General features: G+C 39.0%; 1 protein-coding gene across 1 annotated transcript in view; it reads left to right on the forward strand.

The window, feature by feature from the left end:
- Positions 1-15,410, forward strand: part of LOC122791343 (L-lactate dehydrogenase A chain-like) — a 71,937-nt gene that overhangs the window by 33,332 nt on the left and 23,195 nt on the right. The window contains exon 4 of the mRNA XM_044059060.1: positions 11,622-11,795. Within this exon, the coding sequence (XP_043914995.1) occupies positions 11,622-11,795 (174 nt within the window). The remainder of the gene's footprint in view (positions 1-11,621; positions 11,796-15,410) is intronic.

Raw genomic sequence — 15,410 nt, forward strand, 5'->3', positions numbered from 1 at the left:
CAATCTGGCACAGCTCCTGATACACAGTTCATTTCCAAAATGTTGTAACAGGATCTACCTCTCTCTGCCAATCCCGGGGAGAAAGCAAAAGCTACAATATGAAAAAAACAACATCCATGCAACACACTGTGCCAACAAAAGGTTTTACACAATCCAGGGGCACAACTGCGATGATCAGACAAATGCTGTTGCTTTATTACTTTATTACAAATACTAAAGTTCAAAATACATGTACACCAACTGTTGAGTCACTTATTTAATCATATCTTTTAACAGATGGCAGACAAAAATAATATGCATTTTCAGTCTGCACATGTATGAAACATATGGAAGTCTGAAAATCATTCTGTGCTCTGCTACTCATTACTCACATTATCACATACTACAAAAAAATCTATTTAAAGAGATGCCAACTGGCATAATGGATTAGGCTGTGCAGTCATGTTGGTGAAAGAAAAGTGAAAACAAGTGTCAAATATTGCAGTGTTAAAAGTACAGCACTTAGGAGCAGAGGCAATGCATACCACCCCCCCCAAAAAAAAATGTACCACAGACCAAGACAAATCATTTTTATGACTGCACTTTACATAAATTATTACTTCTGAAGGTTTAAAAAAGCCTTTTCTGTGTGAGTTGTGGATAATTTTCTAGCACCACTCCCTACTCCATTGGTTCTCCCCCAGCCATTGCAACATTTGGACACCAAGAGCAGAGGCAACAGGCAAGGGTCATGCCCATCATCCAGTGGGAGTCAAGTGACTCTTTTCTGTATCCCAGAAACACCCAAAAACTAGCTGCAAAGCACAGGAAAATACCTTTTACTCTGGACCCCAAGTGAACCACCTATACCCAAGATGGTAGTCCAAGTACAAGTGTACTCCACAGTGAACTTCCACTCTCAGGTCCTCAGGTCCATAACACAAAAAGTGTTTTCCGCAGTGGGCTTCCACACCCTCAGTTACTTCATAGTGCCCTTTCATGCCCTCAGGCGTGTAACACAAGAGCATCGATTCTGTCCCCCCTACGTGGAATCCTTCTGTCGATACTTGGCCAGCACAGTCTTCCCATTCAGGGTAGGAAAGTCAGCATCAGCCAATCACATCCATTCTGTCATGGCAGATTCTTCTAGCACCCAGGGCACTAAAACTCTGGAAGACTAGGGCATTATCAGAGCCAAAACCTGTACTCCACACTGCCACCTGGCTTGACAGAATTTGACCACTGGTAGACCTATCTAAATGCTAATCCAAGATTCCAGTTATCTATTCTGGTGGCTATTATCTTGCAGGTACATCTGTGAAAAATGTGTTTTTCCATAGTCATTGTCTTTAAGGTATAAATTTAACTTTTCACACTCATTAGGTTTAATCAATTTCTAAACTACTTTCTATATCTGCCACTCAAGATGAAAGTTAATTACAACAAACACATGTCTTTCTCTTCTCCATACAAGACATATCCCACTCACAAAAATCAGTAACTTTTCCCCTAAAAACAATTCTTCAGGAGAAAAAACATCCTACAAACATTTTCTCCTGCCAATGTTCTTCTATGAAGTTTAAAGTCTCTAGTCTTTAATGGGGAAGGCCAGAGAAGCATGTCCTTTCCAGCAGCCTAAACCATGTTTTCACAAATTAAAACTCACCAGAAAGAGAAAAGCTTTCTATAGAAAAAAAAATAAAGAAAAGTTTTCATGTTCATAAATAATGCCCCTTATTTCACAAATAATGAGCACTGAGCAGCTCCATTTTTATGACTGCAGACCCAAAGTGCTCACCCTGCTTAGTATGCCAGTCTGTTTGTAAAAAAGTAGAAGTTTGTGGAGTACATTAATAGTCTTACAGGTTCTAGGAAGGTTGATTATGTACATTTCTTTATCTGTGTGAATTAGCCAGTTGTGAAGCTGGTCTCTTCCCTAATACAAGATGTTAGGCAACACACAGCTAAAGAAAAAGGGCATCCCGTGGCATCTTCAGTTTTTCTTTGGCTAGATGACCACCATTAGATGTGGCCACTCATGAGAATGAACAGATGGTCTGACTCCAGTGTGCAAAGCCCCAGCAGACTCCCATGAAGACATAATTGTGTGAGGACTTTAGGATGAAAGATGACTTGCCTTTGCATATGTGTAGGCAAGACAGTCTGAACAGAGTGTGGGAGTGTGGGTCAGCCACACACAGTAGCACTAACCATACTTGGACATCGATTATTATATGCCAAGTACACAGGATTCACTGCTGTAGTACAGTTCCAGAGAAGTAACTGGCCCCATGAAAAGGAGGAGATTATAAAAGGAAGTAGCTGAAAAACACTGGAAACATGAGCCACAAAGCATTAAAGAAAATGGTGAAGTTTGTATCAGATGGGATCATCCATTACAAACAGGTCAAAAATAGATGAAAGAAAACCAAATATAGTAGTCCATGAAAAGAAGACAAAAGCAGCATTGATCACAGAAACTGCTACACAGAGTGACTACAGTGTTTTGCATACAGAGAGAGACAAAATCATAAAGTATCAGGATTTGCAGGCAGAAACAAGGGCAGTGTGTAAGAAGGACAGTAGGAGGAGGAATGGGTCTTACAAAACATTTACAATTGTACTTAGATATGTTACAGATACGTGGAACTCTGTATGAGTTGCAGAAGGAGTCATTACTGGGCACATTGCGGGTGCTGTGAAGAGCACTTCTGGATAACATCAAAAACTGCAACAATACTAATTTCATTCATGAACTTGAATCATACTTTGACTTAGGAATGGGGTCCATTCCCATCTTGGTATTAGAAACCCAAACGTTGGAAAATTAAAAAGGCAGATCTGTCTCCAATCAGGTAGTAGCCAGATGGCTGACAAGCTGCATCTCTTTTTATTATGACGGCAATGTGAAACACCTTTAGGAACAAGTCTAAGCCCATTCCACCAGGACAGCTGTAACCACTGTAGCCTTTCTTAGGAATGTATCCACTGAGTGTTTGTGAGGCAGCGATAGAAGTGCATACTGTGTCCATGAACTACAGGCTGGAGCATTTGTTCTGGTTTGATTTTCATTCCTGCTTGACACCAATATGCTTCTGCTAAACTAAGCAAGAAGTCAACTCCAGTGTATGATTTATATGTCGTTGGAGGGCAGGTTATTGGTCTATAGTTTTAAGATAGCTTGCAGGTTCACTCTTAAGTAGGAGTACTGATTTTCCCCACTGTTAACCAGGCTGGTGTCTGTCCGGGGTGCACATATAAATAGTTCTTACTCATGGCTAAATCTTCATATAAAGATGTTAATACTTTTAGCCAGAAGTTAGGTACTGCATCTGGGCTTGGGGTTTTCCAATTTTCTTAACTTTGTTTCAGTCTCTCTGGCTGTTACTTCATCCCATTTCATGTCCGGTATATTTGTTCTTATTCTTTCATTTACTTCTATCCATTTAGCATCTTTGTTATGTTCCTCTGGCTCTTCATAGATATGTCTCCAAAATGTATCTACTACCTCTTTTTTGGTGGTGTTTGAATTCCTTTTGCCTTGTTTCCCAGTTCTCTATAAAACTTTTTTTGGGTCATCAACAAATTGCTTACTTTGTTCTTTTCCTTTAACTGCAGATCATCCAAGTTTTTCTGCCTGTGCTGGTATTTTTAGTTTATCATTTGTGATAGTGCATGATAGATCCTGATCTGTTCTGGTACTGCACATTGCTTTTATCACGTCTATCTTTCTGAGTACTTTGTTCATCTGTTCCCTCTTCTATACTCATCCAACAGTGACAGTTCTTGTCTTAATTCCTTTATGGTTTTCTATATTTGATACTTCCATAATGGCATTCAATTTCTCCCCTTCCTTTCCCTTACTACCCCGTGTTTTTGCAGTAAGACTTGTACTGGGTTCCTACAGAAGGCTCCAAAGTATATTCATATGGCAACAGTTCAGACATTTCCCACTCCACTGGGTTCGCCTTAATTTGAGGATCCATTGCTCCATCCTGCCGTGATGTTATCAGAGTTAGATTTTCTACACTAAATCCTTCACTTCGCAGGTAATCTAGGCTTGCCACCCCTCCGTTTTTTTTCCGGACTATCAGGAAATCAAACTGATTCTCCGGTAGTCCGGAAAACACTGTACAAACTCCGGTATTCTGTTTCAAAAAGGAAACAGAGTATCGGAGTTTGTAAATCGGCTGATTTACTATGCTTTTTTTACAGAAAAGCATAGCAAATCAGCCAAAAGCAGGCAGCGGGAAGGAAAAAAGAGGGTGTTCCTGTTGATCGGCTGATTTACTATGCTTTTTTTTACAGAAAAGCATAGCAAATCAACCAAAAGCAGGCGGCGGGAACGAAAAAAGAGGGTGTTCCCGTTGAGTGATGCTGTCGTGACATCACAAAATAGGCGGTATGTTGGCGGGAGTGGGGGTGGGGCGGGCGGGGTTACTGGTGACGCGAGGGGCGTGGCGTGGCTCCGGTTTTAGTCGTGAACGAAGGTGGCAACCCTAAGGTAATCCGTGACCTCAGTTTCAATTTCTTTTACTAATTCTCTTTTCTTCTTTCCCCCTTTGCTTTCTTATTTTTCGTATTGTAAAATTGTCCACGTCTGGATACCTTTGCCTGTATTTCTCTTCCAAATGTCTTTGGTGCTGCTCTTTTTGTATTGATTAGTTTTGCTTTCTCCTTTGCATAAATACTGCACCATATTAAATCTCTTTTTCTTTCCCATGTCCAAATTTCTTCAGAAGAATCTGATGTCTCCCGCTCCTCCTATTTCTCCTTACGTGGGGAACTCATTGTTTTATCACTCTGTGATAAAACCCATGTTAGACTTTCTAGACTATAACTTTCACTTCTCTGGTATTCAACTTCTATTTTTTTTAACTTCTACTTTACTAATCTTCTGTCCTACATTCCCTCTTGGTGATCTTATTTTTTGTATTGTGAAATTTTCCACATCTGGATGCCTTTGCCTGCATTTCTCTTCAAACATCTTTGGGGTTGCTTTTTTTATACTGATTAATTTGGTTTTCTCCTTTGCATAAATATTGTGCCATATCAGATCTGTTTTTCTTTCCCCATGTCCATATTTCTTTTTTATACCTTTCAAAAAGTTCTAGGTTTTGTTCTTTATATTTTCGCACTTCCTCAGTTGCTTTTTTTTTTTCAAACAGCCCAAGGTTTCTTGGTCTATATAATTTTTTCATAAATATGTTGTATTAATGAACACAAATTTTATTTAAAGCTTCCGATAGTTTTTTTGTGCAAGTATTTTTCTTTCCTCTAATTTCTCTCAGTCTTTTTGTATACCTTCTTTCTAGAAATTCTAGTCTTCTTGCATAATAGTAACAGTACATAATTTCTTTGTTATCCTCAAAAGTTTATTCTGTCATATTTATAGCTCTCTTGGCCTATCAGTTTTTGTGAGTTTTGTGGACTACTACTTCCTTCTACAACAGTGAGGCCATCCTCCTCCTGGGTCTGGCCTAGCCCTATTGTAGGAGTGTTTCAGTGTCTTGAAGATTCTACACTGTCAATTTTTCCAGTCCTGGTACCAGTGCGCCTACCAGGAATGGGAACTTTTTATCATGGGTCTTGTGCACCCAGCTATCTTTTTAACCTACTTCTGTCCTTGATATATGCTATATAAAATACATGCTACATATCAGTGTCACCTTGGTGAGATTTTGTGAAAGACAGGGTCCACTTCATGAAGGTACTCACCAAAACTTGAGGATGAATTCAGTTCCAGAAATACTGTTTTCCTTTGCTTGCTGACTTATCTCTCCATTCGGCCCCTGTCTCCATGTGTACTTGGCATGATGATATTTAAATTCTTAAAAGATCCCGTACAACCATTTTTTGAACATACCTGCAGTCTTTTTCTTTCTTCTGGAATGAGGATGGATTCCTGCTCTGCAAATCCAATACACTACTTTCCATTGTTTTGTTTTATTGTTATTTCCTTTTCATACACTTTGGTTCTCCACAGACATACGACAGCAGTACTTCCTGTCTTTGCATCATCACACTTATCAGTTTGATGTAAACTTGGATCTTTTCTTGTACTTCCTGCATTAGACTGTCTCTTTCCTCTGTTTTTTTTTTTTTAATTAAAGTAAATATTATGTTATTGCTGCACACAGGCTGAATACAGTATGCCCTTTTACTAATGGTGCAGGATGTGCATTAGCATGAATTTTCTGTGCAAAATGAACTATAAATTGTGAAACTCTAATATCTAGCATTAGTCTGACTGATATCCTCATTGATTTACTAGAAAATCTAAAGTTTTGTGAGGGGTAGTCAGGGTAACAATATTATGCAAAATTAGGGGCATTCTGCAAAAATCAAGGACAGATTAAAGGTAAGATTTGGTGATGTTAGGAAAAATCAGGGACAACTAGGAGTTATGGACTTTGCGCTGCATACAATATACTTGTGTGACAGACAGAAGCAGTCTTCATTTGTTTCCACATAAAAGGAAGATGGAATGCATGGTGGTTTGAAGACCAGATAACCAACAATGTGTAACTAACCTGAAAATCGAACCTTACACACACACAAAAAAAAAAGTAAAACTGCTTAAACCGAAAATCGTCTCTGTACACCTTGCTGACTAAAGTAATGGACTCTGCTGACACAACATGATGTCAGCACATAAACAAAATATGCATAACTTCCTGCAAAGTAATTAAAGAGGATAGAACATGTTATGACTCTGGAGGGCATTTTTTTGGAAGAAATCTTCTTTAAAAAGAAAAGTGAAAATACAGACTTAAATGACAGAAACACAGCCAAGGCAACTAATAAGGAAATGTACTTTGAGAATAGATATGCTACTGTGATTGTCAGTTTTCACATGATCTTTAAGTTAGTCTGATCATTTCTGAGATGCCTGCAACCATGCAGTAGTAGTAGTACTAGTATCAGCAGCAGTAGTAGTACTAATACTAGTAGCAGCAGTAGTAGTACTAGTACTAGTAGCAGCAGTAGTAGTAGTACTAGTACTAGAAGCATCAGCAGCAGCAAGATCCCTTTTCCCTTTGTTCTAAGGATAGGATAGAAGACTGAACTGTTTGATCAAGCTCCATTTCAGTCATTACCTTTGATACAAAGTTCTCTTTAACACACTGTTTCTCAAGAATATCATGTAAGGCACATATGGCTTTCCAGGACAGGAACTTAACTGCAGTGAGAAGCCTGGCTCAAAAGAGAGGGACACTGTATTTTAATAGGACAACATAAACAAGTGGAGAGGTTGCTGTCATATATGACTTAGGGCAAAGGACCCATTAAAAAGCTGCTTCACTCATAAATGAGTCAGAAAAAAGGGGAGTCCACATGGAAACAAGTAGCGGAGAGAGAGAGAGAGACAAATATACCTTTACTGAGATAAAGGCACTGGCTGAGGACTTCTTCCAGGTGCACAAGGACCTCTGGTTCTGTGACTCCAGTTGGAGAGATGCGCATTATGTTCACACTCTTAAGAAGAACCTTTTTCATTTAGCCAAACAATTTCTTGGCTCTGGGCATTCTCACCACTGACAAAGTAGGTAGCACTTCTTCCAAGAAATTGTTCTCAAGTGGTATAGGGCCAATAGTATCAATGCTAGGCTAGGTTTAAGTTATTTAAACTTGGACATACTGATGGACAAACTCAGGAAGATAGGTCACCTGAATGAGGAGGAAGAACCAGTACTGCCTGGGCCAAAAGAATATTACTAGTTGCACCCTGTGGTCCCTCCTCCCTTACTGTCTGGATTACTCAAGAGGAAAATGAAGTGAAGGAATGCATACACAAAGAGACCCACCCATTTCAAGAAGTTCTTCTTGAAGCTGCAAGTGTCTGGATTGAGGCCATCAATTTTGTTGATTTATATGCTTTGAAAGTACCTTGCCAGGACCCACTTACTTGATTCAAAAAGGGACAGACATCCTGGTTGCATCTTGAAAGTACCTGACTACCACCTCTCATTGAGACACCTCTCCATGTTCTTTTTATGTTGAATGCCCAAGGTCAGGGCTAAACTCAAAAACAAGGTGGTACTGGTCACAGCCTTGAGATGCTTCCTGTCTGAACAGCTTTGATGGGAATGAGCACTTCTCCTACTTGTTTTGGATGTAAAGCAGACAGCTTTAGATTTATGGTAAGCACTATAGCTTTTAATGTCATGTTCAAGTGTCAAGCAGAATATATAATAGCTGTGAAAACCTTTACACAGAATTTATCTTACTGCAAGAGCACATGCTTTGCTTATTTGGAGCAGACATACCTTTAGCCCACAATTAGTTATCTACCCAGCCTAAGCAATACAAGTATATCTAGCCAAAAGACGCAAGCCAAGCAGTGGCAGACTACATACTCTATACAACAATATATGCACTACAAACTACAAGAAAGATCTAAAGTAGTACTGGCATGTGCAGGCTTTCCATAGAACAGACTATGATATACTGGCCGACGTTGGCTCACTTGGCAGGCAACTCCCTCATGTAAGGAATACTGTAACAGATGAATAGAAGGACATCATACTGACATCCTCAAGTTGGTCTGGAGGGGGAAGGGTATTGAGCTTTAGAATTTAGGCCTAAAGTTAGGCGTTGTGGTAGAAATCCCTACAAGTTGGTATTACTGGAAGTGTGATTAATATGAATAACTCACTTTTAACATGCAATGCTAAGACCCTGGCTAGAAACCCATATTATGGTTACTAGGTATGAGTAGCAGAGGTCTCGGGGGGGGGGCATGCTTAATCTTTCAAAAACTGTCTGCACTGCTTTTGGCATGTAGTTACAGCCTGGGACAATTAGGGTCCGCATTTAACTATGGGTGGCCTTGGTCTAAAAAAAAAAAAAAAGCCAGCCCTCCACTACCAGCTGTTGGACAAGAGCACAGCTGAAGTCGGAGATGCTAAATGACATGATGGAACAATTTCCTTTTATGGTTGTCTGGTGATGGCCCCACAAACTGTGTCTTCATAGAGAGCCCCAAACTAACAGGAGAGGATTTGTCTGTCTACCAGCAGGAGGAGAAAAAGATGCAAAAAAATTCTGCACTTTAGAGCCATCAAATGTTCCTTAGATTCCAGGATGTCCACTCTCCTCCAAAACAAAAGTAGATTTTAGGCTGTCCGTTCTCCAAAACAAAAGATAGTGTTATGTCCTATCTGTACTTTCGGGGTATAACACTAGAATTTTTTTTTTCAAATAACAGTTTTGAGAGTTATCAGTCAAAACATATGATGTGGTCCAGTCCACCATAATGTTAACTAAAACAAAAAAACAGCTCCCAAAGAATACAGATACACAACAGAAAAAAAGGCAAAAAAAAAAAAAAAAAAACAAGTAATTTACAACAAACAACATAGAGCACCCCGAAAGAGCAAGAATGAAATTGAGAAAGAAAAACAAGCAAAATATGGTCTGATTTTTTGAGCAAGGGGAAGTTCAGTTTCCTCCCATATATTGAAAAATACAGTAGGTGGATTGGACACTCTAAATTGGGCGGGTTACTGAAAAACGAAAGAGGCATCTGCTAGGTATTTGTGAGGTAGCAACTTGAATAAAGGCCCATACTGTGTGTCCAAGCACTACAAGATGGAGCATCAGTTGAGGAGACATTTCCTCTAGGAGATTGTCACTGTTGAAGTCACACCATAACCTCATATACAAAACGAGAAAAAGGGAGATGATGTTGATGCTAATGCCAAAAGAAGTTTCGACTTGCTTGTTTAAAAATACTATGTCTTACAAAGTGGTAAAAAAAAAAATTAAACAACTTAAGTGGCATGCAACACAGCTAAGGACTTACTACATCCCTAACAGTCAATTGTTAATATGTATTTAGTACTAATTTGCCCTTCAAAATAGGACTGTTTTCTACAGTACTAGTTATAGCTGTCAAACCTCAGTTCACCAACACTTGTCAGGTGCCTACAGGACTGAAAAAACTCTCATGAAAGTTTTTTTTTTCAAGTAAAGTTTTCTAAACTGAACACTTTAATCAGAGCTTCCTGCAGTAAGCCTGAGCTGTGTTTTGCCCCTACATTTTTTTTTCTTCTCTTTTTCCCATATGACAATGTCAGGCTGTCAAATACTCTAAAAGGTCAGAAAAAATGCATTTTCAACCAGTACCACACCTATGAAATAAACACAGTTACTTATGTGGCTTCTAGCATAACCTAACATGTACAGAAGCACTTACAGTAGAGTCGATTATCCAAACGTCAGTTATCAGAACCAGTCTTCCAAAGTTTTCGGGTAGGAAAAATGATAAAGTCTGAATATGTAAACATCATACCTATTCGCATGAGCATGTTTTTTTTTGAGCCAGCTTGTGTATGAAAAATATTCTTTATTGTACACTTGAATCACTGAATGGTTGAAAGGTGTATTCCTGTGTGCAGAAAAAAACAAGATTTTAGAAGTTTTTTATCTGGTTCAATTATATGTTTGATTACCCAAACTACACTAGGTCCCAGTTAGTTCAGATAATCGACTCTCTACTGTAATATATTCACTGTGGCACTTTGCAACATAAGTGCTGTAATAAGTTTTGTTCTGACCCATTTTATATGGAAGACTTCCTTGTTATAAACCTTTTATTAGAAGATGCCCACATAAATGTTACTGATGGCTCAATGATCTCTGGAGGGATAGTGCAGGACTGCAGCCAGACAGTTTAATAGACATAACCTCATGTACATGTGGCAGCAATATGGAAAAAGGGAATTGTCTCTCCAAAGACCCCTTTGTTTTAATACATCGTGTTATTTTAATTTAGCCCAGCAGGAACCAGTATGACAGCATGCTGTTGTGGGTGAGGAGCATGGCACACAGAGATGCTTAGTTGATTACTGTGTTGGAATAACAGACAGGTATATCCAGCTGGTTGTGGATGGGGGAAGACAGAGGGTGCTTATATGCAAAAAACATAAAAGAAAACATGGCAGTTGATCAGGAGTGGTGGTAGCTGAAACTAACATGTATGTCACTTGTGAAAATCTCAGTTGTCTCAGACAGTGTTGGATGGGAGACAATGACTGAGGACCTTTGGTCTTTCCTGTCTTAAACTGAGAGAGGTGGCCTAGTTGTGAATTGAGTGCCAAGACACAGTTAATCTCCAGACCTCATGCCTGTGCCGCCCACATCCTTATATGTTCCTAATTCAGAATTCCTCGTACATCAGAGTTTTACAAGTAAGTGAAAGTGCTACAGCTTTGTATTTGAAATATATTCCCCATATTTGCAGTTTCATTGCTGCTGTTCTAAAGATTGCAGTTATAGTCTTTGGGAATTCAACAGGAATCCATTGTCTGTAGGACCCTGTGTATTTCCTGGCAGAGGGCTGAGACAGTTGCTTCCATCACTTTTGAAGTGACAGTCTTGGAATAAATAGTTTCTGGCCTTAGTCTTAAGTAATTTGGAGAAACATGAATGGCTTTGGGTAACCAGCATTATAAGGAGAATTGCTTTTCTTGCAGCTGTTTTGTCTGTTCATATTGGTGTGGGATGACTGTTTGGCTGTAGGCTAAAACGTTAAGCATTTACAGTGTTAAGACTGTTGAACTGTTAACCATTGAAACAGCTACCTGGCAAAAATGAATGGTTTGATTTAGTACTAAAAACTGTTTTGTCTTTTCCAGATTACAGTGTCACTGCCAATTCTAGACTTGTTGTAGTTACTGCTGGTGCTCGACAGCAAGAGGGAGAGAGTCGCTTGAACCTGGTGCAGCGCAATGTCAATATCTTCAAATATATTATACCCAATATTGTTAAATACAGCCCAAACTGTATATTGCTTGTTGTGTCTAATCCAGGTCAGTTCACCTCATGTTTGTTAAAAAGTTTGAGAGTGAATAATACAGTTCTCTTATTTTATTTTTAGTATTCTGCCAGCCATTTTATTAAATAACATTTAAACTAGGAAGAGATATTTGTGTCTGTAAGAGCTTAATTGGTGCTGCTTGCCACATGCACACTATTTTGCCTGAGTTAGTGGCTGGTGTGCTGTCTCCCCACAACCCTTTCATACCAAGGTCAAAGATTATTGGGACACACAATGATGACTGGGAAGTATACACATAATACTGTTATAGTACTTTGCTTTAACTCTGGCAGAAACCATAATCTTTTTGGCTCACGTCTAGGACTGATTGGGATGGACTGTTTGTTTGAGATTACCCAATTTATGACTCCCTTCCTCCCAATTTTGATGGTTACAGATCTGTTACAATGTTTGGTAACTGGGTTGATCCTATTGGATTGGAGCTCATTTTCAGAGAATGCATGTAGAGGGAGAGCTTTACAGTAATTGCATAATGTATTTTAATAGGTAAGGTGAGCAAACTTGAATGCAGAAGACCGCTGGATAAGGAAAACGTCATTGGTAATAACAGTAACTAGGTATACAAGGTACATCCTGAGCCAGTTTACTTGTATGAGTTAACTTGGGTACTGCCTACATTACAGTGCATACCTAGACTTGCAATGCAAGCTTAGCTTGGAATCAGTGTTGAAGATTTTTGCTGGTCACCTGATTCTGAAATTGTCAAGTAGCACATTGATAATGACATGATTGTCATTTTGTGTATTTACAAAATGAGTCCTAAAAAGACCTTTGTAGTTACAAATCACATACAGAATTTAGCCTAGTGATAGCATAGCTGTTATGTGGTTAAATAAAAGCGTCGTGTCATGGAAAAACAGTGAATGAGTGGTTCATAATATAAGGATAGGTTCCTTCACTTGACTTTTCTTTATAGGACCAAGGTCTAGTAGTTAATTTCAGATTTTAGACTGTGGTAAATTTTATTGTCGAACTTTTAGGTTGAGTATGATGCCTATGGTACAGTACTGCCTCAAAATGGAGTGTACTGCAGCCACTGTTTTTGTAGGGAAGGATATTCCCCACGTTAGGAAAAGTGCAAATGATTTTACAGTGAGTAGCTTCTAGCAAACCTTAGATGTCTGGTTGAGGTATACCATTACATAAATTCTTGTCTAACCTCTGTATTTCTATACCATGGTAAAGCGTCCCAAGTGAATTCTAGAGATGGTCTAGGTGACAGAAGCTTGCACATTTTGTGATGCAGCTGTTCAAGTGGTAGGGTACTCCTATGTTAAGTGGTGTATTAGATGCAGCTAATGAACAGTGAAGAGAAAGATGACTTAAACAAGGCCACATGAGGGAGAATGAATTGCAGACTTCCTTTAATACTTACCATTAAAACAAAGTGGAAACATAGAGTAACAGTACATGTTCCTTTGAAGTTCTGGTAGTAGCTCACTGCCCATCTGATCCCATTATAGTAAATCTTCTGCCTGATAAGTAGACACTGAACCATTTTATGATATTGTTGAAGCCAGTTTGTGTTAACATGATGATGTCACTCCATACAGGCTGCTGCAACCTGTCCATCTGAAACTGCCTTGCATATTCAGGTAATAGGGCAGTATTGACAGGCAGCCTTCTGAAAGTGGCGCTTGGAATACCTTTTTTTAATTAACTTATCTAAGAAATAATTTTCTATACTGTAGCCTTTAAGCAGCTATATTCTGACTGTGGCATTTGGCACTGGAAGGGGTCCAATTTTTTGCTTGAAATGAAGTACCTACTTTATTAGAATTAATAGCTTTAGCTGCCTTCCATGTAGAAGGGATGTACTAATTCACTTAGTAGAAAGGCAAAGGATTGTGTAAAGAATCTGGGAGGGGATGCTGTCAGAACCTGCAAATTTAGCTTACCTTTCAGTTTCTTTGTACAGCATTATTAGAGATTTATCCACAAACATTTCAGTTAGTGCATGCAGTCCAAACTGGAGTCTAAAATCCTGAAGAAACATGGAATATGATATTGAAATATGAGATGCGAGTGCCATCTTAAGGTACACAAGCATTCTTCTGAGAACAACAATGCACAGTACAGCTAATCTTATTACTTGGGCAGGTCTAACATTCCCAAACTGAACAACATACAGTTTGCAGTCTTAGTGGGGAATGTCCATGAAATGCATTTCCTTTATACCTACTCCCAAAGCTAGCACCATATGCTTAAATGTAGTTCTCTTGGAGAGAAATGGGAGATTCTGGAGAAGAAAGGCAAATATACTGGGATTATCTCACCCCAGCAGAATGGCTTCATCTAGAAAATGTGTGTATAGTGATGTATAGCATCCTTGCAGAATTGTCTAACTTGGTGCCTTCAGTCACTTTTAACATGACTGGAAATGAAATTGCAGACGTGAGCTCCTGAGCATGTTCTCCAGGAAACTTGTTAGTCTTAAAAACGATGTTTTAAGATTAACAGTAGTGTTAGTTATCCTTCTGAAGGACAGAGGAAGTGGCATAGAAAATTGTTTCTAGTAAAGGAAATTAATTCTTGGGCAGGTGCTTTCTTGGTAAATGACCTTACTTGTGTAGTTTGGGTTAGAAAAGCATTACCTAGCAGAAATTTGACAAATAAAATTAGAGCATGAATAACACTTTTTAGTAAGAGACAAAAAACGTTTTAATGAACTAAGTATCTGAAAATTAATAGTACCTAAATAGAACCTCTAAATTCATAAAGGTTGGTGTAACCAAATCCTATATACTGTTTCACTAATTTAAATGCAAACTTTGACAGATCATCAGGATTCTCATCATAGAATTCTTCCTCTACTCCTGTCTTTCCCTTAGTAAATCCTTGTGTCACAAACAAAGACTTTCCTGTTACATTTGTTTTTTTGACCAGGAGCAGCTATCTGCACACCAGTTTGACTTTTTGTAAAATTATCTATTATTTCCTTTACTGTTTCCTACATCTGAGACATAGGCAGGGTAGACTTGCTACTTCTTGGAGAAAAAGTATCAGTTACTGAACAAGAAGCAAATCCTCTTGGCAGAGACTGCACTCTGCATTCGTAGGTTGATAGGCGATTACTAGGCTAAAGGCTGAAGAGCCCTTACTAGCCTAGACAGTTTTAAATCCCTATGGGGAAAGATAAAAAGGGTCAGTAATTGGCGTTTTAACTATTTTTACAGACTGCCTCTGTCCACAAGGGACATGGATGCCACCCCAGGACTGAATTTGCAATTTCCCATCCATTGGTCCAGATTGTGCTTGAAGATGGTCAGGGAAGGGCTCTGGTTCATGTGAATAGGAAGCCTATTCCATTAGAGAAGCAGTCTCTGATACACATATCTGTCTCTCCAGCATGATCTTTTCATGTCAGAGATTTGGATCTTTGGAGCAGGTAACCCTCATGCAGTTAGTTTTGTGAATGTGCAATAGTTCCATCAGGGCTGAGTCAGAGATTGCCTTGCAGGCCAGGCATAGACCACCCCTCAGTAATTGGTAGGAAGCTGAATACAATGATATGACATTTAATCAGTCCACAAATAACATGTTGGTTATACCCTGTATTTTTTTATGAGAATCCTCTGAGGATGCT

The sequence above is a fragment of the Protopterus annectens genome, chromosome 17.part0 (assembly GCF_019279795.1).
Source record: "Protopterus annectens isolate FY-2018-M chromosome 17.part0, PAN1.0, whole genome shotgun sequence".
Lineage (NCBI taxonomy): Eukaryota > Metazoa > Chordata > Ceratodontiformes > Protopteridae > Protopterus > Protopterus annectens.